Source organism: Gorilla gorilla, chromosome 11 (assembly GCF_029281585.2).
Source record: "Gorilla gorilla gorilla isolate KB3781 chromosome 11, NHGRI_mGorGor1-v2.1_pri, whole genome shotgun sequence".
Classification (NCBI taxonomy): Eukaryota; Metazoa; Chordata; class Mammalia; order Primates; family Hominidae; genus Gorilla; species Gorilla gorilla.
The window spans coordinates 104,015,197-104,041,389 of record NC_073235.2 but is presented as its reverse complement, the minus strand read 5'-3'; the positions used below and the strand labels follow the sequence as shown (position 1 = coordinate 104,041,389).

Genomic DNA, 26,193 nt, shown 5'->3' with positions numbered 1-26,193 from the left:
CTAGCCATATGTAGAAAGCTGAAGTTGGATCCCTTCCTTACACCTTATACAAAAATTAATTCAAGATGGATTAAAGACTTAAAATGTTAGACCTAAAGCCATAAAAACCCTAGAAGAAAACCTAGGTAATTCCATTCAGGACATAGGCATGGGCAAGGACTTCATGTCTAAAACACCAAAAGCAATGGCAATAAAAGCCAAAATAGACAAATGGGATCTCATTAAACTAAACAGCTTCTGCACAGCAAAAGAACCTACCATCAGAGTGAACAGGCAACCTACAAAATGGGAGAAAGTTTTTGCAATCTACCCATCTGACAAAGGGCTAATATCCAGAATCTACAAAGAACTTAAACAAATTTACAAGAAAAAATCAAACAACCCCATCAAAAAGTGGGCAGAGGATACGAACAGACACTTCTCAAAAGAAGACATTTATGCAGCCAACAGACACATGAAAAAATGCTCATCATCACTGACCATCAGAGAAATGCAAAGCACAATGAGATACCATCTCACACCAGGTAGAATGGCAGTCATTAAAAAGTCAGGAAACAACAGGTGGCTGGAGAGGATGTGGAGAAATAGGAATACTTTTACACTGTTGGTGGGAGTGTAAACTAGTTCAACCATTGTGGAAGACAGTGTGGTGATTCCTCAAGGATCTAGAACTAGAAATACCATTTGACCCAGCCGTCCCATTACTGGGTATATACCCAAAGGATTATAAATCATGCTGCTATACAGACACATGCACATGTATGTTTATTGCGGCACTATTCACAATAGCAAAGACTTGTAACCAACCCAAATGTCTATCATTGATAGACTGGATTAAGAAAATGTGGCACATATACACTATGGAATACTATGCAGCCGTAAAAAAGGATGCGTTCATGTCCTTTGTGGGGACATGGATGAAGCTGGAAACCATCATTGTGAGCAAACTATCGCAAGGACAGAAAACCAAACACCACATGTTCTCACTCATAGTTAGGAATTGAACAATGAGAACACTTGGACACAGTGGGGAATATCACACACCAGGGCCTGTTGTGGGGTGGGGGGAGGGGGGAGGGATAGCATTAGGAGAAATACCTAATGTAAATGATGTGTTAATGGGTGCAGCACACCAACATGGCACATATATACATATGTAACAAACCTGCACATTGTGCACATGTACCCTAGAACTTAATAAAAAAGAAATATTAGACAGAAGACATCATCTTTTTATCAGGCCTGAGAGCTAGGGGGAAGCCGACAGGAGTGCGCATTTGAGTGTCTACTGTATGTTGGGTACCAAACTAGGAATTTGACATTTTTATTTAGTTCTCATGTCTGACCCTTATAAAGGGTAGTTATTAATATCCCCATCTTGAAAATGAGGAATGAGACTCAAAAATGTTAAATAATGGGCCTAAGGTCAGAAAAGCAGTAAATAAGGTTACAATTCAGACTTGTCTAATGTCAGGCCACATCCATGGTACTATGTTCAGTACTGCTACTCCAAACTGATCTTTCTGAGGAGCTCAGATTTAGACAGGGCATGTCCAAAGGGCTTATTTAGATCTAAAAAGTCCCCAGGAAGAGCATACCATTGCCAGATCACCCTGGACTTGGTGCACAGTCTGCAGGCTGAACAGGTTCCTGAATTGCCCTGAAAGTCAGCATTTTTCTGGCATGATTCTTTAGATGGACTTAGTTCTTAGTTCAACTTGGTTTTCTCTATTCTGGTATGCAAGAATTAAGACTAAACCATTAACAAAACCTCCAAAGTTAATTTAAAGAGCAGTTTTCTAGAACAGAGGTCCCCAGCCTTTCTGCCATCAGGGACTGGTTTCGTGGAAGACAGTTTTTCCATGGACCAGTGGAGATGAGGAGGGTGGTTTGGGGATGATTCAAGCGCTTTACATTTATTGTGCACTTTATTGCTATTATTATTACACTGTAATATGTAATGAAATAATTACACAACTCACCATAATGTGGAATCAGTGGGAGCCCTAAGCTTATTTTCCAGCAAGTAGACGGTCCCTTCTGGAGGTGGTGGGAGACAGTGACAAATCATCAGGCATTAGATTCTCATAAGGAGTGGGCAACCTAGATCCCTCGCATGCGCAGTTCACAGTAAGTTTCGAGCTCCTATGAGAATCTTATGCCGCCGCTGATCTGACAGGGGGCAGAGCTCAGGCAGTAATGCGAGTGATGGGGAGCGGCTGTAAATGCAGATGAAGCTTCACTCACCCACCTCCTGCCATGCAGCCTGGTTCCTGACAGGCCACAGATGGGTACAGTTCTATGGCACAGGAGTTGGGGACCCCTGCTGTAGAACAAAGATGTAGAGTCCTTAGGCAAAACATATAAAATTTTTGTGTTCCTATGTGATATATATAAAAACAAAAATAGGAACTAAAATAAATGGTAAATGTATAATCAAATCAGCTAGTGTGTAACAGAGTGTTGGGCATAGTTCTCAAAATTATCATTAGATTTTCACAGTGGTCTTTGATTCAGATATGATTAAAAGAACCGCAGCTCTGTTTGAGAATCAGTGTGGACCAGTATGAGAGATACTTTGCTTTTATCCTGTTCCTTTTCATCCTTCCCTCCTCACTATCTCTCTCTTTTTCTCTCTTCACAAACAAGTATATAACTTATTACTTTAAAAAAAAAAAAAAGCAATGCTTTCTGGAGTGGGGCACGGTGGCTCATGCCTGTAATCCCAGCACTTTGGGAGGTCGAGGCGGGTGGATCACCTGAGGTCAGGAGTTTGAGACCAACTTGGCCAACATGGTGAAACCCCATCTCTACTAAAAATAAAAAAATTAGCCAGGCGTGGTGGCAGGAGCTGTAATGCGAGCTACTTGGGAGGCTGAGGTAGGAGAATTGCTTGAACCTGGGGGGCAGAGGTTGCAGTGAGCCGAGATCGCACCATTGCACTCCAACCTGGGCAGCAAGAGCGAAACTCCATCTCAAAAAATAAAAATAAAAATAAATGCTTTCTTAGAAATTGAAAATAACATTTAAATGCACTTACGGATGTAGAAAGTAGAAGTCTGTTGTTTACCTAAATTCTGTGGAAATAGTGATCTAATTACAAGTATGTAAATGTGGAAGGAAACCCTGTTTAAGAAGTTAATCTAGGAAATCTTTGATTTAGGTAGGTGGTTATTTTATGACTGAACTATTTTTCTACTGTAGAACAGGTGTTGGTCAACTTTTTCTGTAAAGAGACATAGTATTCTAGGCTCTGTGGACTATGAAGTCCTTAAAATTACTAAGCTCTGCTGTTGTAGCATGAAAGCAACCAATTGACAATACTTAAGTAAGTGTGGCTGTATTCCAGTAAAACTTCCTTTGTGGACACTGGAAATTGAATTTCATAATTGTCACATGTTACATAATATTCTTTGCCTTCCAGCCATTTGAAAGTATAAAAATCATTCTTAACTCACAGGTTGTACAAAAACAGGTGGCAGGCCGGGCGCGGTGGCTCACGCCTGTAATCCCAGCACTTTGGGAGGCCGAGGCGGGCAGATCACGAGGTCAGGAGATCGAGACTATCCTGGCTAACACAGTGAAACCCCGTCTGTACTAAAAAAAATACAAAAAAAATTAGCAGGCGAGGTGGCGGGTGCCTGTAGTCCCAGCTACTCGGGAGGCTGAGGCAGGAGAATGGCGTGAACCCGGGAGTCAGAGCTTCCAGTGAGCCGAGATTGTGCCACTGCACTCCAGCCTGGGCGAAAGAGTGAGACTCCGTCTCAAAAACAAAAAAAATGAAAACAAACAAAACAGGTGGCAAGCCAAATTTGGCTGTGGGCCAGATTTGCTGACCATGCACTAGATAGCCTGTTATACACTAGCGCATAGTTATAAACTAGTGCACAGTTACAAACTAGTGCATGATTTGCTGATCATTCACTAGATAGCCGGTTATACACTAGCACATTTATTCTTAGATTTCCATTGCCATCCTGTTTTTTTAAAATGTATCACTTGATTCCTAAACTATAAATCTAGGTCTTTGGAGTGTTAGCATTTAAAAGACCTTGATAAAAATTATATGTGACATAAGGACTTACATAGCAGGTGATATTTGGTTCCCTACCTAAAAATGATCACTTCCCCCTTCTTGGTTGGCAGAGGCCCTAGTTCAGATTTTGCTCAGGTAGCCAGTGATTGTGTACTTCAGGGAAGATTGCTTTCTTCTTCCTTCCAAGTTCAAGGTGTGACTCTTTATTGGTTTGATTCATTATAATTCTATTTCCTTTATAGTGACTGGTTTAGGGATGACAATTCTGGACAATACGATATGTGGAAAAGAATTCAGTTGCATACAATGGACTTTTCCTGGAATATGAAAAATGAATTTTTGACAACTGGAATTAAAATTAAAGTATCTGAATTAATATATTAGAGTTTTACTTCATGTTGCACTGGCTAACACAGATTACTATACTGGCAAACATATTTCAAGAAAATAGTTATGTATATAAAATATAATCTTTTTTTTCTTTACCAAGACTGATTTTATTTAAAATACACTTGGAATAAATGACTATTGATCTAAGCATTTCCCTATCACTTTTAAAATTGTGTATTATATACTTTGTATTATATAGTACAGTACTTAGTTTCAGTAAAAGACATGTAAAATTTGCCATTTTAACCACCTTAAAGTGTATAATTCAGTGAAATTTATTATAGTGTATTTACAGTGTTGTGCCACCATCACCACTAATTCATCAAATTTTAAAAAAAAATTTTATTTTTAAGCCAAATTTAGCAGTGAGGGACTATATACCAACTTTAATGACACTAATGTTAATAAGTTCTGATAACCCACTGCCATCGAACCAGCTGTAATTGATCAAATTTTCATCATCCTAAAAGGAATCCCCATACGCATTAAGCAGTCACTCCCTATTCTCCCCTCTCCCTAGTTCCTGATAACTACTAATTGGCTTTGTCACTATGGATTTGCCTATTTTGGATATTTTATATAAATGGAATCATGTGGCTGCTTCTTCCACTTAGCATGTTTTTAGGGTTCACTCACATTTATTCAGCATGTATCAGTACCAGAATCAAAGTATTTATTAAAATTTTCTGAGTTCAAATATAGAAAAATTAGGGCTGGGTGCAGTGGCTCATGCCTGTAATCTCAGAGCTTTGGGAGTTGAGGCAGGAGGATCACTTGAGGCCAGGAGTTCAAGGCTATAGTGAGCTATGATTGCACCACTGCACACCAGCCTGGGTGACAGAGCAGCAGAGCAAGACTCTGTCTCATATGTGTGTGTGTGTGTGTGTGTGTGTGTGGTGGTGGTGGTGTTGTTGCTGTTGTTATTCCAACATAAAATTACAAACTCCTTTTTTGGGAAGGACTGCTATTTATTATGTCTCTTTTTCTTTTAGTAAAATGTTTTATCATTTACAAAGTAATAGAAACTGGTAAGAAATGGAAACCCCATGCCAATAACCACAGAAGTGTTTGAAATTTTACCAGTCTGTGGAGATCTGAAAGTCTAGGTGTTAGGAAATCGTGGTCTGTACTCACTAAACTCCACTCTTAGCATCTCACTTACCGACACCTTGCAGCTTGTCTTTGGATCCAATCTCTTGGCTGAACTGGTTTCTGGAAAGTTATCATTGATTTTATGGTCCCTTACCCCTTTTTAAATAAACCGAATTTTCCCTTTGACTTTTGTATAACGTTTAATTCTGTTCACATTCTATCTCTGAAACTCTCCTCCCTAGGATTTGCTCAAAGTGCTTCTCTATTCTTCTGCCTCAGTAACCATTTTCAGTTTCCTTTATTTACTTTGTTCCTTTCTGCTTCTTGAGGGTAACTCTCTTGTAAAACATTGAATATTTATGATGCCTGTGAAGAGCAGGCATGAGAATGAGTTAACTATAAGTAGAAGCCACAAGTTGCCAAGCAGAGACTGTCTTGATATAAATCAAATAAGTAGAATTGAACAGTTTTACTGATGACAGTTCCTGATTTTTTTAAGTATGCACATATATTTAGTACATTGTATTCCTTTGCATGTTCCACTGTTATTAAACCATTTATTTATAGACATTTAGTTCCAGTTGTGTGGTATGTGCTTTTTTTTTTTTTTCCCCAAACCAATACCGTATGGGCATCCTTATCCCTACATCTTGGCACACTTCGTGAGTATATCCATTGTGTAAATACCTGGTGGTAGAACTGTTAAGTTACAGCATGTGTGCATTTAAAAGTTTGATAGACATTGCCAAATAGCCTTCTGAAAGCTTGTTCCAATTTGCACCTTTTTTTTTTTTTTTTGAGACAGAGTCTTGCTCTGTCACCCAGGCTGGAGTACAGTTGGCGCAATCTCAGCTCACTGCAACCTCTGCCTCCCAGGCTCAAGTGATTCTCCTGCTTCAGCCTCCCAAGTAGCTGGGATTACAGGCACCTGCCACCACACCCACCTAATTTTTGTATTCGTAGTAGAGACAGGGTTTCACCATGTTGGCTAGGCTGGTCTGGAACCCCTTACCTCAAGTGATCGGCCCACCTCAGCCTCCCAAGGTGCTGAGATTACAGGCGTGAGTCACCGTGCCCAGCCCCAATTTGCACTTTTATCAACAGGGTATAAGAGTGCTTCTTTCTCCACACCATCTCCAGCAAAGAATATAATAAAACTAATGTTTGCTAATCTAGTGGGTGAACTTTTTTTTTGTTTATATTTTTGTTTTAATTGTGAGTGAAGTTGAGCATCTGTTTAATCAGTGGTTCTCAACCAGGGATGAATTTTGCCCCCCCCCAGGGGACATCTGACAATGTCTGGAGACATTTTGGATAAAACTGGAGAGGATCTGGGGAAGCGATTCTGCTGGCACTTAGTGGGTAAAAGATCCTACAATGCACATGACGAAGCAATAACTGGCCCAAAATGTTAATTTTCCAAGATTAAAAAACCCTGTTTTGTATTATTCCATTTCGTCTTCTTCATTGGTTTATTATCTGTAATTCTTGAGTTTTTTAATTGGTTGGTTTCAGGTTTATGGTATACTTCTTTAACTTATCACAGTCTATCTTCAAGCCATATGTTACTGTTTCATGTGTAATATAAAAGCCTTACAACAGTATATGCCCATTTCCCCCCTTCTGGCCTTCATGCTACTGCAAAACATTCTACTTCTACATACGTTATAGACTCTACAATATATTATTAGTGTATTACTTTAAACAGTTATCTTTTTAAAAATTAAACACCTTTATTTAAATATAATTAACATGCATCAAATTACACATTTCAAGTGCACAATTTAACCACTTTTGATACGCATTTGTAAAACCATCACCACAGTCAAAATAATAAACATATTCATCATTCCAAAAACTTTTCTCCTGCCCCTTAGTAATTCCTCCCTTAACTCCAGGCAGCCACTGATCTGCTTTCTGTCACTGTAGATAAGTGGACATTTTCTAGAATTTTATGTAAATGAAGTCATAAACTATGTACTCTTTTTTTGTCTGACTTCTTTCTTCCAGCATAATTATGAGATTTATCCATGTTGTATGTATCATTAGAAAAACATTTTTCATGATGGACATTTTGATTAATTAGATTCCTGTTGTTAAAGAGCATGCTGAGTTCTAGTCACTTGATGTTTTTGTTTTAGGTCATGACTGTCCAAAGTATGATAATCACATGAGAGTGCTCATTGCTACGGATGTCATTTGACTCATCAGAGAAAATCTGTCTAAAAGAAAATATCCATGTGACCAAATCCATTTCATTATTGAATGGCTTGATGGATTTCCTTTACTCTGATTCATACCAAAGCTGTCCTTCTCAACCAAAGCAAGAAAGGATCCTGCATGAGTCAATCCCAGAATGCAATTTTTACATCACCAACAGGTGAAGAAAACCTCATGAATAGCAATCACAGAGACTCGGAGAGCATCACTGGTAAGTACAGTTTAATAAATATTGAAGTGCTATCGCTTACAGGAGAAAATGCAAATGCCTCAGTCCAGCATATATGACCTATCATGATGAAACCCAAGCCTCCCTTTCTAGTCTGACCTCCTCAGGGAAAAACTGAATTAATCTCTCCATCCCCTGTGTCTCCTGACGCATTAACAGAATCTGCCTTTCATGTTATTTCTTGTCTATGTCAGACTCCCCTGTACCCTGTGAACCCCCAGTGACTAGTAGCTGCATCATATCCATCTGATCTCCACAGGGCAAGGACAGAGTTACCTGTGTTTGTATACCCTGCAGGTACCTAACAACAATGCCTGGCACACAAGACTCTTGGGGCGTACAGCATATAACAAACATACATACAGGCCCATAACACCTTATCTGTAAGACTAAATCAAAAAACTCTGAGCAGTCAAAGTTTTTTTCTACACTTTTATTCAAAAACTCATTTGCCCACCAAACCAGACTTTGGCTGTTTCTAGACTTAACTCATTTAGTTTGAATACTCATATTTGCTGAAGATGTATTTATATATTTAAATATGAGGTGCTGCTGCAAAACCAGTTGGGGATGTTATATAACATACAGTTAATGTACAGTGCCACTTTTCTAACAATCTGAAAAATTCTGAATTCTGAAACCCATCAAAACCCAAAGTTTGTTTTAATTTATCATCATTGGAGGTATGTTTATGAAGATACAATAAAATACACTCATTTTAAGTATACAGTTTGAGTTTTGACAAAAATACGCATTCAATGTAACCACCAGTACAAACAAGTTAGAGAAGTTTTTATTATCCCACAGAAAGTTCCCTTGTACAGAGATCTCCCCACCCCTCACCTCCAGTTCCAAACAACCACTAATCTGCTTTCTGCCACTTTAAATTAAATTTGCTTGTTCTAGAATTTCATATAAATTGAATGTGTCTTTTGTGTCTGCCTTCTTTTGTACAGCAAAATGTTTTTGAGATTTATCCGCTTGTGATAAGTATCAGAAGTTGTTTCTTTTTATTGCTAAGCTGGAACTTACTCATCTCTGCTATTGTAGCAGAAAAGCAGCCTTGGACAGTACATGAAAAAATGAATGTGACTGTTTTTCAATAAAACTTGATTTACAAAAACAGGCGGGGAAGCAAGCTGAAGTTGGCCTGTGGGCTGTCGTTTGCTGACCTCTACTGTACATCAGCACTTGGTAATGTCAGTGGTTTTGAGTTTAGCCATTCTAGTAGGTGTGTACTGGTATCTCTGTGATTTTAATTTATATTTTCCTGATGACTCATGATGTTGAGCACCTTTTCATGTGCTTACTGACCATATCTAGATTTTATTTTGAGTTGTTTATTCAAATCATTTGCCCATTAAAAATTTATCTTACTATTGAAATGTAAGTGTTGAATTGTAAGTGTTATTTACATGTTCTAGATGTAAGTCCTTTGTTAGGTAAATGGACTGTATTTTGTCCCAGACTTTGGCTTGCCTCTTCATCTTCTTACTGGTGTCTTTTGAAGAGCGGTTTTAAATTTTGATGGAGTTATCAGTTTTTGCTACTATAATTCATATTTTTGTGTCGTTTCTAAGAAATCTGCACATAAAAGAAAAAGTTTTATAGTTTTTACTTCTACTTTTAAGTCAGTAGTGTACTTTTTTGAGCATGGAATTAGGTTAGGGTCCAAGTTTTTGTTTTTTGCTTTCCAATTGGATATTTCATTGTTTCTTTACCATTTGTTAAAAATGGTCTCTTTACCCTTATTGAAATACCTTGATAATTTCATTGTCATATGTGTATGGTTCTGTTTCTGAACTCTATCCTGTTCCTTTAATCCCTAAGTCTATCTTTACAGAAATACCACATTGTCTTATTTGCTGTAATTCTATAGTAAATCTTGAAATCAGATAATATAAATTCTCCAACTTTACTCTTTTTCAAAAATTATTTTGGCCATTTAAGATTTTTCACATTTGTATATAAATTGTATAATCTGGTTGTCAACACTTGAGCCGAGGAGTTCAAGACCAGCCTGGGCAACATAATGAGACCCCATCTCTACAAAAAATAAAAACAGCTGGGCGTGGTGGCATGCACCTGTAGTCCCAGCTACTAGGGAAGCTGAGGCAGGAGGATAACTTGAGCCCAGGAGATTAAGGCTGCAGTGAGCTATGATTGTGCCATTGCACTCCAGCCTGAATAACAGAATGAGAGACCCTGTCCCTAATAATAATAACCAGCTTGTCATTTTCTCCCAAAAAAGAATGCTGGAATTTTGAATGGAATTACATAGACTCTGTAGAGAATTGATAATTTAAGAATAGTGAGTCTCCTAATCCATAAACTTGATATATATCTCCATTTACTTAGGTCCTCTTTAATTTCTCTTACCAGTATTTGATAGTTTTTATTGTATAACTCTTGCACATATTTTGTTAAATTTAGTCTTAAGTATTTTTTTAAATGGCACTGTTTATTTAATTTCATTTTCCTACTGTGTGTTACTACTATATAGAAATGAAATTGATTTTTTTAATGTTGACCATATATTCTGCAACTTCACTTAACTTGCTAGTTTTAGTAACTTTTTGGTAGATTTCTTAGTTTTCTACATACACCATAATGTCTGCAAATGGAGACAATTTTACATATACCTTTTCAATCTGGATGCCTTTTATTTATTTTTCTTGCCTTATTGAATGAGACATGATCTCAGTATATTGTTGAATAAAAATGATAAGAGCAAACATCCTTGACGTATTTCCAATCTGCGGAGAAAAGTTACAGTATTTGACCATTAAGTCTCTTGAGAATACCCTATATTAAATTGAGAAGATATCCTTCTCTTCCAAATTGGATGAGAAGTTTTTAGCATGAATTTTGTCAAATACCTATTTTGCCTCTGTTGAAATGTTCATATGGTTTTTCTTCCTTTGTCTATTAGTGTGGTGAATTCTGTTGGTTTAGTTTTGAGTTTTAAACCAGACTTGCATTCCTGGAAAAAACTACTTGGTTATGACGTATTATCTTTTTTATATATGACATGTTATATTTACTAGTGTTTTGTTAGGGAGTGTGTGTATATGTGTGTGTGTGTCTGTGTCCTTCCTAGTCCCATTACTAAGGGTTATTGGTTTGTACTTTTTTCTTTTTTCTGTTTTCTTTTTTGCAATGTCTTCACTTTATTTTGATATTGAGGTAATACTGGCCTTGTAAAACGAGTTGTGAAGTATGCCTTCCTCTGTGTTTGGAAAAAGTTTGTGTGGAATTGGTATCATCTTATTTTTCATGTTTTTACTTTTTAAACTCATCTGAATCTTTACATTTAAAGGGCATCTCCACAGATAACTTATAATGGGGTCTTTTCTAAAAAGAAAATCCAGTCTGATCATCTGTACTTTCTATTTGCAGTATTTGGACCATTTAATTTTAATGTAATTATCACTTTAGTTGAGTCTACTGTACTCCTATTTTCTTTTTCTATTTGTTCCATCTTCCGTTTTTTTCTCATTTTCTTTTTTTAAACTTTTTTTATTTTAATTCTACTGTTGACATATTAGCTATACCTCTTATTTTTCTCAGTGCTTGCTCCAGGTTGCAATACATACCTTTAACTTATCAAAGCCCATCTTCAAATAACATTATATTTAATAAAGTGACACTCTTAAAACAGTATTCTTCCATTTCCCCCTACCATTCTACATATTATTATTACTATGCCTTTTACATCTACATATGTTATATACATAATACATTATTACCTTTGCTTTAAATTGCTAATTATGAATTAAATAAATTATGAAAATAAAAGGCTTATGTATTACCCACAGATTTAGCATTCTATTATTTCTTTTGTTGAATGAAGTTCCCATTCCATATCCTTTTTGCCTGTTTAACTTTAACATTTCCTGGGATATGGGTTAGCTGGCAATGAATAGCCATAGTTTTCTGCTTGTGTGAAAAATAAAATTACTTTTTTTTTGAGAAAGGGTCTCATTCTGTTCCCCAGGCTGGAGTACAGTGACACGATCATGGCTCACTGCAGCCTGAACCTCTTGGGCTCAAGTGATCCTCCCATCTCAGCCTCCTGAGTAGCTTGGACCACAGGCATGCGCAAACCCAGCTAATTTTTTCTTCTTCCTTTTTTTTTTTTTTTTTTCAATGTAGAGTCAGGGTTTCACTATGTTGCCAAGCTGGTCTTGAACTCCTGGGCTCAAGCAGTCCTTTCACCTTGACCTCCCAAAGTGCTGGGATTACAGGAGTGAGCTACCACACCTGGCCTATTTCACCTTTTTTGAAAGATGTTTTTCACTGACACATGATTCTAAATTGGCTTTTTGTCCATGTGTTTTAATGATGCTGTTCCATTGTCATCTATCTTGAAATGAATAGTTTCATTTCAAGTGAATGAAACTTTAATATTCTTTTTTTCCTATCTCTCTGCTTTTAGGATTTTCTTCATCACTGGTTTTTAGCAATTTTGCTTTGATGTGGTTTTCTTTGTATTTATACTGCATGGAGTTGAGATTCTTTGACCTATAGACTTACTGTATTAATTAAACTTGGAAGACTTCGGCCACCATTTTTTCAAATATTTTTTCTGTTCCTGCCTCTTTTTTCTTCTGGGACTGCAGACTGCTTGATATGACACAGCCACTGATGTTCTGTTCAGTTTTCTCCCTCCAATCTTTTTTTCTCTGTGCTTCATTTTAGATAATTTCTATTGCTATACCTTCAAGTTTACTGTTCTTTTCTTCTGGAGAATATCTAATCTGTTTATCTTATCTAGTGAGTCTTTCATTTTAGATACTGTACTCTAGTTCTATTTGGGTTTTTAAAATGCAGGCATATCTTCTGTTTCTCTTTCCATTACGTACATATTTTCCCCTTAAATCTTTGAGCATATTAAAAATAGAGGATATAAAAAATTGCTGCTTACTAATTCTGTTATTTCTGTCATGACCGGTCTGTTTCTGTTGACTCATTTCCCTCCTGGTTATGGATTACATTTTGTTTATTTTTGCATATCTAGTAATTTTATATGGACTGGTGAATATTATGAATGTTAAATTGTTAGGTGTTTACGTTTTGTTGTCTTCCTTGGAAAAGTGTTAACATTTATTTTGGCAAGACTTTAAGTTATTTGCTGATAAGGTTAACCCTTTGAGGCTTGTTTTTCATCTGTAGGTCTACAGATCATACTCTAGACCATGCTCTAGTATGCTTGATTCTAGCACTGATTTAATTCTCTTACCGGTAGGCATGACTGGGAAAAAAATGGACATATGGAAGAGACATTTGGAGGATAAAATGGTAGAGAAGGAGTTGTCAAGCCTGGGCAAGAGTAATAAATGGAACATTATCAGAATATGGAAGCAAGGTGGAAGAGCTAGTCTAAAGAATATTTAGCTTAATCTACTAAGCCTGGATTGTACACTTATTTTTAATATTACATTTTGGAAGTAGGGAATTATTCTAGTCTAGAAGAGATACTAGGGACTAGTAGCTCTTGTAATGAATGTCACTTTTGTTCTTCATTTCCACTATACCGTTGAATATCTAATAGTCTGTTTTTAGCTCTGCATGTATTTATAGTCAACTTCTCTTCCTGAGTATTAAAATGACAATCTCTATGTAATATATGTGTGGCAGGAAAAATTTGGATAATCACATGGAACTTGTAATAATAGAATTTGGATATATATTCAGGTCTCCTATTTAAGAGATCTGTAAGGATTGAGAGCTTATTTAGAACCATATTTAAGGTTTTAAATCTGCCTCATCTCTATCTCATTGTGGTGATCAAGCCACTGCTTCTCCTTCTGGGTGAATAGGGATGTCTGATATTGCCAGCCTCCTTTTATTAAACTTATTAAAATGTCATTGTGAAGTCAAGGTCAAGTCGTAGGAATTTACTCTCTTAAGGATTTGTTTTCTTAACCAGTACTTTGTTGTTCTTTGCCAGAGCTAGAGCATGTTTCATTATACTACCCACAAAGGAAATACCACATCTCTTTAAAAGTGAGAGGGTTGATATGACATCCTGTACTTTCGCTATTTTAAGCCCTAGTATTTTAAGCATGTTAACAGAAATAACTCTCCTTTTTTGTAAACAGCTAAGTTTGGGAGGTGTTAAATGATGGGCAGTACTGGGAACAGGAAGATAGTGGCAGATACATAAAAACACAAAAGCTCAGTTTGTTCAGAGATGGGGGAGGGGGTGTTGTAGGTGTGCAAGTGAGAGAGTAGTGATGTAAATAGTATTCAGTGAGTACCTATGATCTGCCAGATACCCTGGGTGCCTTAATTGCTTATTTTAGTTACTTCTTACTACTGTTGTGTGTGATAAATGATCTTTATTTTACAAATGAGAGAAATTAAGGCTCTGAAAGGATAAATCATGTGTCTAACAGTTAGTAGAGGAGTCAGATTCAGAAGCTACGTCTGATGCCAAAACCCATGATCTTTCTAATATTAAGAGTGAAAAATAGGACAATAAGTAAATTAGACACCTGGAGGAATTAGGAGATATGTAGGACTAATACTGTATGTTGGAGACATGATGTGTAGGAACTTGCTTTCTAGGACAAGTTGTCAGCCTTTGTCCTGTAAATGGCAGATAGCAACAAGAATGGGTACAGTGCTGGATAGGAAGTCAAGACCCAGGTCTGGTGGTTCTAGTGTCCTCGGCAAGTTACCCATCTTTAAGTCTCAGTTTCCTTATCTAGGAGGCAGGATTGGATGGTTTCTGAAAGTGTCTTCTACCTTTAATACTCTGTAATTATTTAGATACTATAGCAACCTTATTTTAGCAGTCTTGATTTGATCTCTAGGTGTAAAAACTCAATAGTAATACAGTAATAAAAATAGCTGACAATAGGTCTTTCAGTCTTTTCCCCCCTCCCTGAGTCTTCGTCCCCAATCCCTCCCCTCCCTATCCCTTTCCCTCCTCCAGCTGCCAGGTGCGAAGGCAGAGCAGGAACAGCCTGTATTTAGGGGGCCGGGGAAAAAGAGGCCCAGTTCTGCCCCTCCTGGAAGGAGAGGGAAAAGGTAACTATAACTACCCAATATTGCAGCCATGGAGTCCATGTTTAATAAATTGAAGAGCACTGTTACAGAAGTAACAGCTGATGTCATTAGTGCTGTAATGGGAAATCCTGTCACTAGAGAATTTGATGTTGGTCCACACATTGCCAGTGGTGGCAATGGGCTAGCTTGGAAGATTTTTAATGGCACAAAAAAGTCAACAAAGCAGTGGCTGTTTTTGTCTTTGATAAAAAATGATTGACAAATATCAAAAATTTGAAAAGGATCAAATAATTGATTCTCTAAAATGAGGAGTCCAACACTTAACTCGACATCAACACCCTCGACTTCTTACTGTCCAGCATTCTTTAGAAGAATCCAGGGATTGCTTGGTGTTGTGTACAGAACCAGTTTTTTGCCAGTTTAGCCAGTGTTCTTGGTAACTGGGAAAATCTCCCTTTCCCTATATCTCCAGACATTAAGGATTATAAACTTTATGATGTAGAAACCAAATGTGGTTTGCTTCAGGTTTCTAAAGGATTGTCATTCTTGCATAGCAGTGTGAAAATGGTACATGGAAATATTACTCCTGAAAATACAATTTTGAATAAAAGTGGAGCCTGGAAAATAATGGGTTTTGATTGTTGTGTATCATCAACCAATCCTTCTGAACAAGAGCCTAAATTTCCTTGTAAAGAATGGGACCCAAATTTACCTTCATTGTGTCTTCCAAATCCTGAATATTTGCCTCCTGAATACATACTTTATGTGAGCTGTGAAACAGCCAGTGATATATATTCTTTAGGAACTGTTATGTATGCTGTATTTAATAAAAGGAAACGTATATTTGAAGGCAATAAGCAAGACATTTATAAGAGTTTCAGTAGGCAGTTGGATCAGTTGAGTTATTTAGGATCTAGTTCACTTATAAATATACCTGAGGAAGTTCGTGAACATGTAAGGCTACTGTTAAATGTAACTCCAACTGTAAGACCAGATGCAGATCAAATGACAAAGATTCTCTTCTTTGATGATGTTGGTGCAGTAACGCTGCAATATTTTGATACCTTATTCCAAAGAGATAATCTTCAGAAATCACAGTTTTTCAACGGACTGCCAAAGGTTCTACTGCCCAAGCATGTCATTGTACAGAGAATTTTGACTTGACTTCAGAATTTGTAAACCCTGACATGGTACCTTTTGTTTTGCCCAGTGTTCTACTGATCGTTGAGGAATGCACCAAAGAAGAATATGTCACATTAATTCCACCTGAACTTGGCCCTGTGTTTAAGCAGCAGGAGCCAATCCAGATTTTGTTAATTTTCCTGCAAAAAATGGATTTGCTACTAACCAAAACCCCTCCCAATGAGATAAAGAACAGTGTTCTACCCATGGTTTACAGAGCACTAGAAGCTCCTTCCATTCAATACCAGGAGCTCTGTCTAAACATCATTCCAACCTTTGCAAATCTTATAGACTACCCATCATGAGACATACTTTGATACCAAGAATTAAAAATGCCTGTCTACAAATGTCTTCCCTTGCTGTTCCTGTAAATTCATTAGTGTGCTTAGGAAAGATTTTGGAATACTTGGATAAGTGGTTTGTACTTGATGATATCCTACCCTTCTTACAACAGATTCCATCCAAAGAGTCTGCAGTCCTCATGGGTATTTTAGGCATTTACAAATGTACTTTTACTCATAAGTTGGGAATCACCAAAGAGCAGCTGACTGGAAAAGTATTGCCTCATCTTATTCCCCTGAGTATTGAAAACAATCTTAATCAGTTCAATTCTTTCATTTCCATCATAAAAGAGATGCTGAATAGGTTGGAGTCTGAACATAAGACTAAGCTGGAGCAACTTCATATAATGCAAGAACAACAGAAATCTTTGGACATAGGAAATCAAATGAATGTTTCTGAGGAGACAAAAGTTACAAATATTGGGAATCAGCAAATTGACAAGGTTTTTAGCCACATTGGAGCAGACCTTCTGACTGGCAGTGATTCCGAAAATAAAGAGGATGGGTTTCAGAATAAACATAAAAGAGCATCACTTACACTTGAAGAAAAACAAAAATTAGCAAGAGAACAAGAGCAGGCGTAGAAGTTGAAAGGCCAGCAGCCTCTTAAACCCCAAGTGTACACAACTATTGCTGCTGTTAAACAGACTAAGGACTTGACAGACACATTGATGGATAATATGTCATCTTTGACTAGCCTTTCTGTTAGTACCCCTAAACCTTCTGCTTCAAGTACGTTCACTTCTGTTCCTTCCATGGGCATTGGCATGATGTTTTCTACACCAGTTGATAATACAAAGAGAAATTTGACAAATGGCCTAAATGTCAATATGGGCTTTCAGACTTCAGGATTCAACATGCCCGTTACTATAAACCAGAACTTCTACAGTAGTCCAAGCACAGTTGGAGTGACCAAAATGACTCTGGAACACCTCCCACTTTGCCAAACTTCAGTGCTTTGAATGTTCCTCCTGCTGGTGTGAAGCCAACCCAACAAAGACCCACAGATATGTCTGCCCTTAATAATCTCTTTGGCCCTCAGAAACCCAAAGTTAGCATGAACCAATTATCACAACAGAAACCAAATCAGTGGCTTAATCAGTTTGTACCTCCTCAAGTTTCTCCAGCTACGGGCAGTTCAGTAATGGGAACACAGATGAACATGATAGGACAATCTGCCTTTGGTACGCTTCAACCCACAGAACTTTGCATAGCCACCAACTGCTATGACCAATAGCAGTTCAGCTAGCAATGATTTAAAAGATCTTTTTGGGTGAGGTGTCTATTTTGAAGGATTATTTCAGTTTCAATCATGGGTGAGTTGATTTACATCTTTATGTAGTTGGCTTGGAGGAACTACTTCTATGGGACAGTGAATGGTTCTGTGACAGAAAACATCTGTGTCCATGCCAGCATAGTAGTTGTATGGACTTCTAACCAGTTGAGTTTTTTTAAAGCACTGAGGATTTTTTTCCTCTTACCAACTCCTCTTCAGGTTTTTTTTTTTTTTTTTTTTTTTTTTTTGAGACGGAGTCTTGCTCTGTCGCCCAGGCTGAAGTGCAGTGGCGCAATCTCGGCTCACTGTAAGCTCCGCCTCCCGGGTTCACGCCATTCTCCTGCCTCAGCCTCACTAGTAGCTGGGACTACAGGCGCCCGCCACCACGCCCGGCTAATTTTTTTGTGTGTGTTTTTCGTAGAGACAGGGTTTCACGTGTTAGCCAGGATGATCTCGATCTCCTGACCTCGTGATCCACCCGCCTCGGCCTCCCAAAGTGCTGGGATTACAGGCGTGAGCCACCGCGCCTGGCCCCTCTTCAGGTTTTTAAAGACCCAACCCTTCCCAGTCTCAAAGAGAAAAAGGACAACTGAGTTATCTTGAATAACTGAATTTTTTAATCAAATGTTTATTTTGGCTTGTGAATCTTGGTGTTATTTAAAAAATTGAGTTGATGGTCATTGCAAGCTCATCTGTTTTAAGTACCACATGGTACACAGTCTACCTTCACAAGTGATTAGTGTTCATTTTAATATGTAAAAAATCTTGATGCTGTATTGATTTGCTTGCATTTAAGATGGCAGTGAGAAAATGATAAGCACAAAGAGATCAGGTTATTTGCTTTTTCCGAGGTTACTTTTCAGATGAACTAATGTTTAGTACAAAGAGACTGAGCAAATACTACAAAATTTAACTTAACCTACATTTCATTGGCTAACCATCTTAAATGCAAACTAATCGTTGTAAATTATATTTTAGCATGGTCTGCCTCAAATGGTAATGTATTTTTCTGCATTCACTTGGATATATTTAGAGTCACTTTGGTATATGCTGATTTGTTTGGATATTTGACAAAGCACTCTGATGTGACTTCCCTGACTACTAACTTCTTATTTCATTTCAAATTCAAACTTCTGAGGTTGCAGCATATATGAATTGTGTTTTCAAAAGGAGATTTGTAAGAATTAAACTATATTTAATAAGTAAACTTTTGAGACTTCTGCCGTATTTTTTCAAATGTAATAAACTTTACTTCTCTCTCAAAAAAAAAAAAAAAGCTGACATTGATAGAGTGCCTCCACAGTGTGCAAGGCGCATTGTACTAAATACAAGTATTTTTCATGCATATGTCTCATTTAATTCATATAACCTAGGAGGTAAGTACCTTCTCCATTTTACAGATGAGGAAACTGAGGGTTAGAGTTTAGGTAACTTACCCAGTGTCACATTGTGGTATATGCAGAGTCAGGACTCAGACCAGGACTGTCACTATACCATAGTAAATTTATGTTATGTGAAGGATAGGGAAGATTTTTTAGAGGAAACTTTTTTCCCCTCCCCTTTCCGATTTCCTTCACCTCACATGTTTTGGGATTTAGATGTACCACTTCTTTAAAATAAAAATGATAAAGGACTTATTTCAGTACCAGTGCTCAGTAAAATTTAATGCAATTTTTAAAAAAATTTAATGACTTTGAGAATATACTAAAATGTAATTTTTCCAGATTTTGAAGAATCCTCCACAGAATTCAAATTTTGTCATTACAGAGCATATCATTTTATCCCTTTGGAACTATTTTCTGCTGGTTGCTTTGTATTGCTTTTTCCCCCAGGCATGTAAGTTGAGATCAGACCTCTTTCACTTTATTTTTAAAAAGTATATATCCAATTATTCTGTGTCAATTAAAAATACTTTTAAAAATTAAGCAGCTACTGCTGCTTCAGAGACACAGACCTCTTTTAAACCGTACTAAATAGATTGATAGGGAGAAAATATGAAATTTCTACAAATTCTAAACTTTAAAAGCATAGTTATAAAGACAGGAACAACAGACGGGCATATGTGAGGGATGAGCATGGGAAGAGGGAGAGGATCAGAAAAAATAACTGTTGGATTACTAGGCCTAGTACCTGGGTGATGAAATAATCTGTACACCAAACCCCCGTGACATGAGTTTACCTACATAACAAACCTGCACATGGACCCCTGAACCTAAAATAAAAACTTTTAAAAATTAAAAAATTAAAAATTTAAAAAAGCATAGTTATAGTCACTAAGCAATATATTTAGATAGTATGTAATTCAGATTTGTGGTATCTGCATGTTCTCACTCATGTGGAAGCTGACAAAGTTGATCTCCTAGAAGTAGAGAGTAGAATGGTGGTTACTAGAGGCTAGGAAGGGTAGCGGGAAGGAGGGATCAGGAGATGTTGGTTAACAGATACGAAATTACAGCTGGATAGGTGGAATAAGTTCTGGTGTTCTTTAGCACCATAGGGTGGCTATAGTTGGCAATAATTTGTTGTATATTTTCAAATAGATAAAAGGTAGGATTTTGAATGTCCTCAATGCAAAGAAATGATAAATGCTTGAGGTAAGGAATGTGCTAATTACCCTAATTTGATCATTATACATTGTATACAGGTGTCAAAATATCACATGTACCCCATAAATATATTCAATTATTTTGTGTCAATTAAAAATACTTTTTAGAAATTACTGTCAAAAAAATGTATGCCATCATTTTTACTTTAGAAGTTCTCTTACTAAAAGAAAAAAAAAACCTGGAGAAAAAAAAAACTATACTACTAGGATATACTAATAAAAATCAGTGGAGAAATGATCTTGTCTAGTATTTCTTTGGTTATCCTACTTTAGAAAAACTAATTTTCGTCAATTTTCTCTGTAGCCTAGTAAAAGTTGAAATATATTGGATTCATTTACATAGACTCTCCTCTTTAGATGTCTGCTCCAATGAGGATCTCCCTGAAGTTGAGCTGGTGAGTCTGCTAGAAGAACAACTACCACAGTATAGGCTAAAAGTAGACACTCTCTTTCTATACGAAAATCAAGACTGGACTCAGTCTCCACACCAGCGGCAGCATGCATCTGATGCTCTCTCTCCAGTCCTTGCTGAAGAGACTTTCCGTTATATGAGTGAGTATTTTTTTACTCTTTTAGTTTGTGCATTGAAGTAATGATCATGGGTATCTTGGTATTGATTTTTAAAGCATTGATGTTTAGTAGCCATTGTTCAGTGTATACCTACTTTAATTTGAACTGATTTCACAGGAAGAGATAATTCTGTGTTATGTCTGAATGCAGAAAGTTTGTCATCCTTATGACTCTCAGTGTCTAGTGTTGCAAACATACTTAGACGTTTTCGTTACTTGATATTTTCCTCAGACTGAGTAGAAAAGGGAACTTTTTAAAAAGCAAAGTGATTTAAAACTTTAATATTCCTTTATAACTGTCAACATTTATTATCCCAGTAGTTTGCTATCCTAAGCTATCAGCTTTTGACTTTTATCTTTATTAATATCGTTGGTAAACACAGTCACAAGAATTATGTCAGCATAACGAAGCATAGTTCTTAGGTACATAAGTAGTTTTAATAATGCCAGGAGAAATAAATATACCCTATATAGTAATCTTCATTATTTAAGGATTCCTAAGTGAGAGACTGAGCCAGATTTGTTCTGAAAATAGGTCTGTTTTACACCAAGCTGTTAGAAAAGACAAAGGAATTTTTAAACTTTGAAGTGTGGAGACCTTTTTGCATTTGATCCCAAAAATCTGCATTAAGACTGAAATTACTTTTCTAAAAATTCATTTGGTAAAAAATGTTGTGTGCACAGTAGCTGTTAGAATTTATAATAAAAGCTTATGAGTTCAATACTGATATGTTTGTGAAATTCCTTTAATTAGAATTAAGTAGGTGATTGCATCAGATCCTGGACATTTTCCCAGTGAGTGCTTTAGTGTTTTAATGCCAGATTGTCGTTGGAGAATGACTATTGTGCAATACTCATTTTCATAGTAATCATTAACTTGTTTTCAGCACTAGTTTCCTAGAATTTTTTTCTAGTCGTTTCTTAGAACTTATTACTGCTTAAAAAAAATTATAAACATTGTTTCAGCTGAAACTGAAATATCAAGAAGCCCAGTGAGTGTTGTGGTGTTTTAATGCCAGATTGTTACTGGAGAATGTCTACTGTGAAATACTCATTTTCATAGTAATCATTAACTTGCTTTTAGCACCAGTTTCCTACAATTTATTTCTAGTAGTTTCTGAGAACTTAACTGCTCAAAAAAAGTATAAACATTGTTTCAGAAACTAAAATATCAAGAAGCCCAAATACTATTGTGTTTTTGTCCTTAATATTTCTTTTAAATAGCTAAATTAAGTTAAATTAAGGCTCCAAAGGCTTTCTTGACGTTTTAGTTTGAGAATTTGCTTGCTTGAGATTTTTCTGGAAAATCATTTTTAGAAGGAACAGTATTTCTTATTTCTAGTTCCCTTTGTTCATTGAGTGTTTAAATTTCTGAGAACTTTCTTTTCTTTTCTTTTTTTTGAGACGGAGTCTCGCTTTGTTGCCCAGGCTGGAGTACAGTGGCACGATCTCGCCTCACTGCAACCTCTGCCCGCCCCGGGTTCAAGCAGTTCTCCTGCCTCAGCCTCCTGAGTAGCTGGGATTATAGGCGGGCGCCACTATGCTGGCTAATTTTTGTATTTTTAATAGAGACGGGGTTTTACCATGTTGGTTGGGCTGGTCTCGAACTCCTGATCTTGTGATCTGCTCGCCTTGGCCTCCCAGAGTGCTGGGATTACAGGCGTGAGCCACCGCGCCCAGCCTAAATTGCTGAGAACTTTCAAACTGAAATTTCATCTGGATGAATTTAGTTTGTCATTATTTTGACAAAGCGTCACAGAAAGTGCCCTTTAGTTTATTTGTTCTTTGTGGACCCCTGCAATCAGTGTCACTTGAGAAATTGTTAGAAATTCACATTCTAGGTTCCCCTACTCCACCTACAAAATTAGAAACTCTAGGGGTGAGACAGTCATAGCTGTCTGTGTTTTAAAGAGTCTTCCTGGTGATACTGATGCACACGCAAGTTTGAGAACCACTGATTCAAAGCATTGCCAACCAAAGCAAATGGCCATTTCACAGTGACATTAATTGGAGAATTAAGGAATCGGAGAGAGTGTATAATTTTGCAGATAAATATGGTCATAGAAATTATTACTTCTAATTGGTAGTTATACTTTTCCTCAGGCTCTGCCCTCAAAAATTATTAACCTGTACTGGCAGAAAAGAACATATGACTGATGAAGTTCAGGAAGCATTAACCATAAACCCAGTCATAGAGGTTAGCAGATTTATTTTTCCCTTAGATAAGCTCTCTCCTTCGGTTCCACAAGAGAATTAAGCTATATACCCTAAGACACTTAGCGTTTATACAGTGGATTACCTTATCACCCATGCATCATGTACTAGCTTTGTACAATCCTTGGGAGAATTGAGAAAATTGTCATTCAAATGGTCTGTAGGACCTGATTCTCCCCTGGAATCCTGTTGAGAAAGACTGCCCTAGATGGTGTGTATCATCAGTTTCTCTCAGTCATTCTGAAGGCAGAAATGTTTGCTGTATCGTAGCAGCAAGGGCTGTGGTCACTGCTTTAGGGTTAAAACCTCGAGACCTGCCTGTAGGTGTCAGGAGCTATTGCAGCTTTTACTATGCCATGTGGGCACTGTTTGTGTTTCATTTCTATTTCGTTGTTGTTTTTGTTGGTTTTGGTGTGGGAAAGTTGGAGAGTGCTGCAAGATTAGAATTCCTTTTGAAATTCAATAGTTGTGGTAAAAACTTTAGATCTTGAGAAGGGATATATGAGAGAACTATCAAGCACCATCTCATGTAAATGACAGATATTAGAATCGATTATCATTGGTGTTTCCCATCCTGAAAATAATGTGAGATTGAGCTAGTTAATGTGAAATTATGCAGGGATAGAACATAAAGTAAGGATTAGTGAAGTGCTTATGTATGTTAAACTCCCACCCCATATTTTCAGGAACATTAGATTCTCTAAACATTACACCAAAAATGTTGAACATTAATTAACAACCTCTGGAAACCAAGTTGCAAAATTGTTCTGTAAAAATATCTATCATCTCCCTGATGTATAAATACTTTTTTAGAGAGTTAGGAAAGTCCATGTCTGGAAATAAGCAAGGATCATTGCTAATTTCTGTATCATTTAACATATTTTCAACAACGAAAACTGACGGGAAAATAGGTTTTGATAGGATTGATTTTAACAAAGACAACCTGCTTGGCTATCTCTACATTCCTGGTTACAGAATTATGGTGAAGAACTAGTCTGTGGTTTTTGAAGCATTCAATTATAATGTCTAAATGCCAAGACTTTAAACACTTAAGAGTTTTGCCCTGAGTACTTTTGGAATCATTCCAAGCAGCACATCTTTATCAGGAGTATTGTGTTAAGGAAGAGAAGACAGAACTGATTCCACTGCAGAGAGAAAAATCCGTTGTTCTTTTCCATTAGAAAAGGAAAAATCCATTGTTCCTTTCTGTTTTGTGCCTGACATCTTTCTGTGCAATTGAAGAGGCCCAGCCTTTGTGGATTGGTAGTATCTAGGTTGCGCATTCGACGTAAGAATTTGAAAATTCTGATTGCACTATCTAACTTCTTTGCCATAACAAATACTTTGGCATTTTAAAGTTCATTTTTGCTTTTTGAAACTTTTTAACAAAGGTTCCTGGGTTTTTGTGGGTTTTTTTTTTTTCTGTTTGGAAAATAACATTTGTTCTTTATGGAAAATTGGCAAAACGCTGAAAAGAAAACAGATCAGCCATAGTCCTTACCCAGAGATAACCACTATTAACATTTTAATGTATATCCTTCCAGGCTCTGTTGAATATAGATATTTATAGATAAGCTCACACTTTAAAAAGCAAAATTGGGATCTATGCTGTTTTATTATATAACATGCATTCACAGGTGTATATGCTGGTATTTCATTGGACAAGGTCTTTTTTATGTTCTTAGTGGGGCTGCGGTAGAAACAGCAGCACAGTGGAAAGAGCTCATTACTGGACTCTTACATCATCTGAGTTTTTTCTAATGACCTTGTGAGATGAGCGTTATTATCATCTCCATACTAAAATTCCAGCTTTGCCACTAATAACTTTCTTCGTGGTCTTGAACATGCCACATAATTTCTCTCAGAGAAGGTTCCTCATACAAGAAAGAGAGATCATTAAACTAGGTAACTTCTTAAGGTTCAGCTTTAAATTTTTATGCTGTGACAGATGGTAAGCATTTATAGGAAATATATTTTCATTTCTCCTCACTAAAACATATTTTATTCTAAACATTTCTTTACTGTATTACTGTGTCCTTCATTTTTTTCTTCCCCTTTCATCATATATGACTTGTGGTTCACAGTTGTTTTTTATATCCCTAACTTACTGGTCTTACTCCAAGTTAAATCTGCCACTTCATCTTTAACTCTGGTCAGTCATGTCATGTGTTTGTTAAACTCGTTGTATAAAAACTGATTTTAACTGAGCCTATAGGATGCCTGATTTTTGCTTTGGGTGTTAACCCCAGATTGGTGGTTTTAATTCCTGGCTCCAGGTCATTTTCAACACCTGGGAATCTTCTGCATACTACCAGCACCACAGGGCTCCCTGAAATTAATTAAATCGGAATCTGGACTTAAGAGCCATTGCTCTATATTACATTTGGGTTTACAACCATTGTCTGGTTTTCTGTAATTAGTTTAGAGCATGGATATATTGATTTTATATTTTTCCCATAATTTTGTTATTGAGACCAGAAGTAAAGGAGACCATTCACTGTAAGTATTTGCCTTAATTATTTAATCCTTTGTTCCCACTATGCTACCAAATTATATTGTGTCTATTCCTTAGGCCCAAAAGTCTGCTTCCCTTATCACTGTGGTTAAATCATTGTTAGTTTCTCTATTTGTAAATATAAATTCTTTTGGAGTACAAATGTTTATTTCTAGGTTTTAAGAAAAGTTTTTATATTTTCAGTTTAAATCTTTTTTAGTTATCTCCCATACCATCAAGCCAGCACTTTGTTTTATTTTTAACTAGGAATAAGGCTATTATTAATAATTAAGCTATAGGTAATTCCCAGATTCATTTTAGTCAGTGGTGCTAGGGAGAAAATAAGCTCAGATAAAAGTAAAACATATCTAATGATATCCCTTCATACTCAGTCTTGGGCACCCTAAAGTGTTAAGATGGGACTATGGAACTATGAATTACTGCCAATTCAGAGAATTTAAAGTCAGAATCATTTCATACCTCCCAGTTCTGTTTAAGGAGTAGTAACTATAAACAGTTATATGATAC

The 26,193-nt window shown here is 36.7% G+C and overlaps 1 protein-coding gene and 1 pseudogene across 1 annotated transcript in view; both read left to right on the top strand.

The window, feature by feature from the left end:
- TRAK2 (trafficking kinesin protein 2) overlaps positions 1-26,193 on the top strand; it is a 74,501-nt gene that overhangs the window by 23,331 nt on the left and 24,977 nt on the right. Inside the window, exons 2-3 of the mRNA XM_004033048.2 lie at positions 7,660-7,949; positions 20,746-20,940. Of these exons, the coding sequence (XP_004033096.1) occupies positions 7,859-7,949; positions 20,746-20,940 (286 nt within the window). The 5' untranslated portion in view covers positions 7,660-7,858. The remainder of the gene's footprint in view (positions 1-7,659; positions 7,950-20,745; positions 20,941-26,193) is intronic.
- Positions 13,066-18,919, top strand: LOC101141220 (SCY1-like protein 2; annotated as a pseudogene).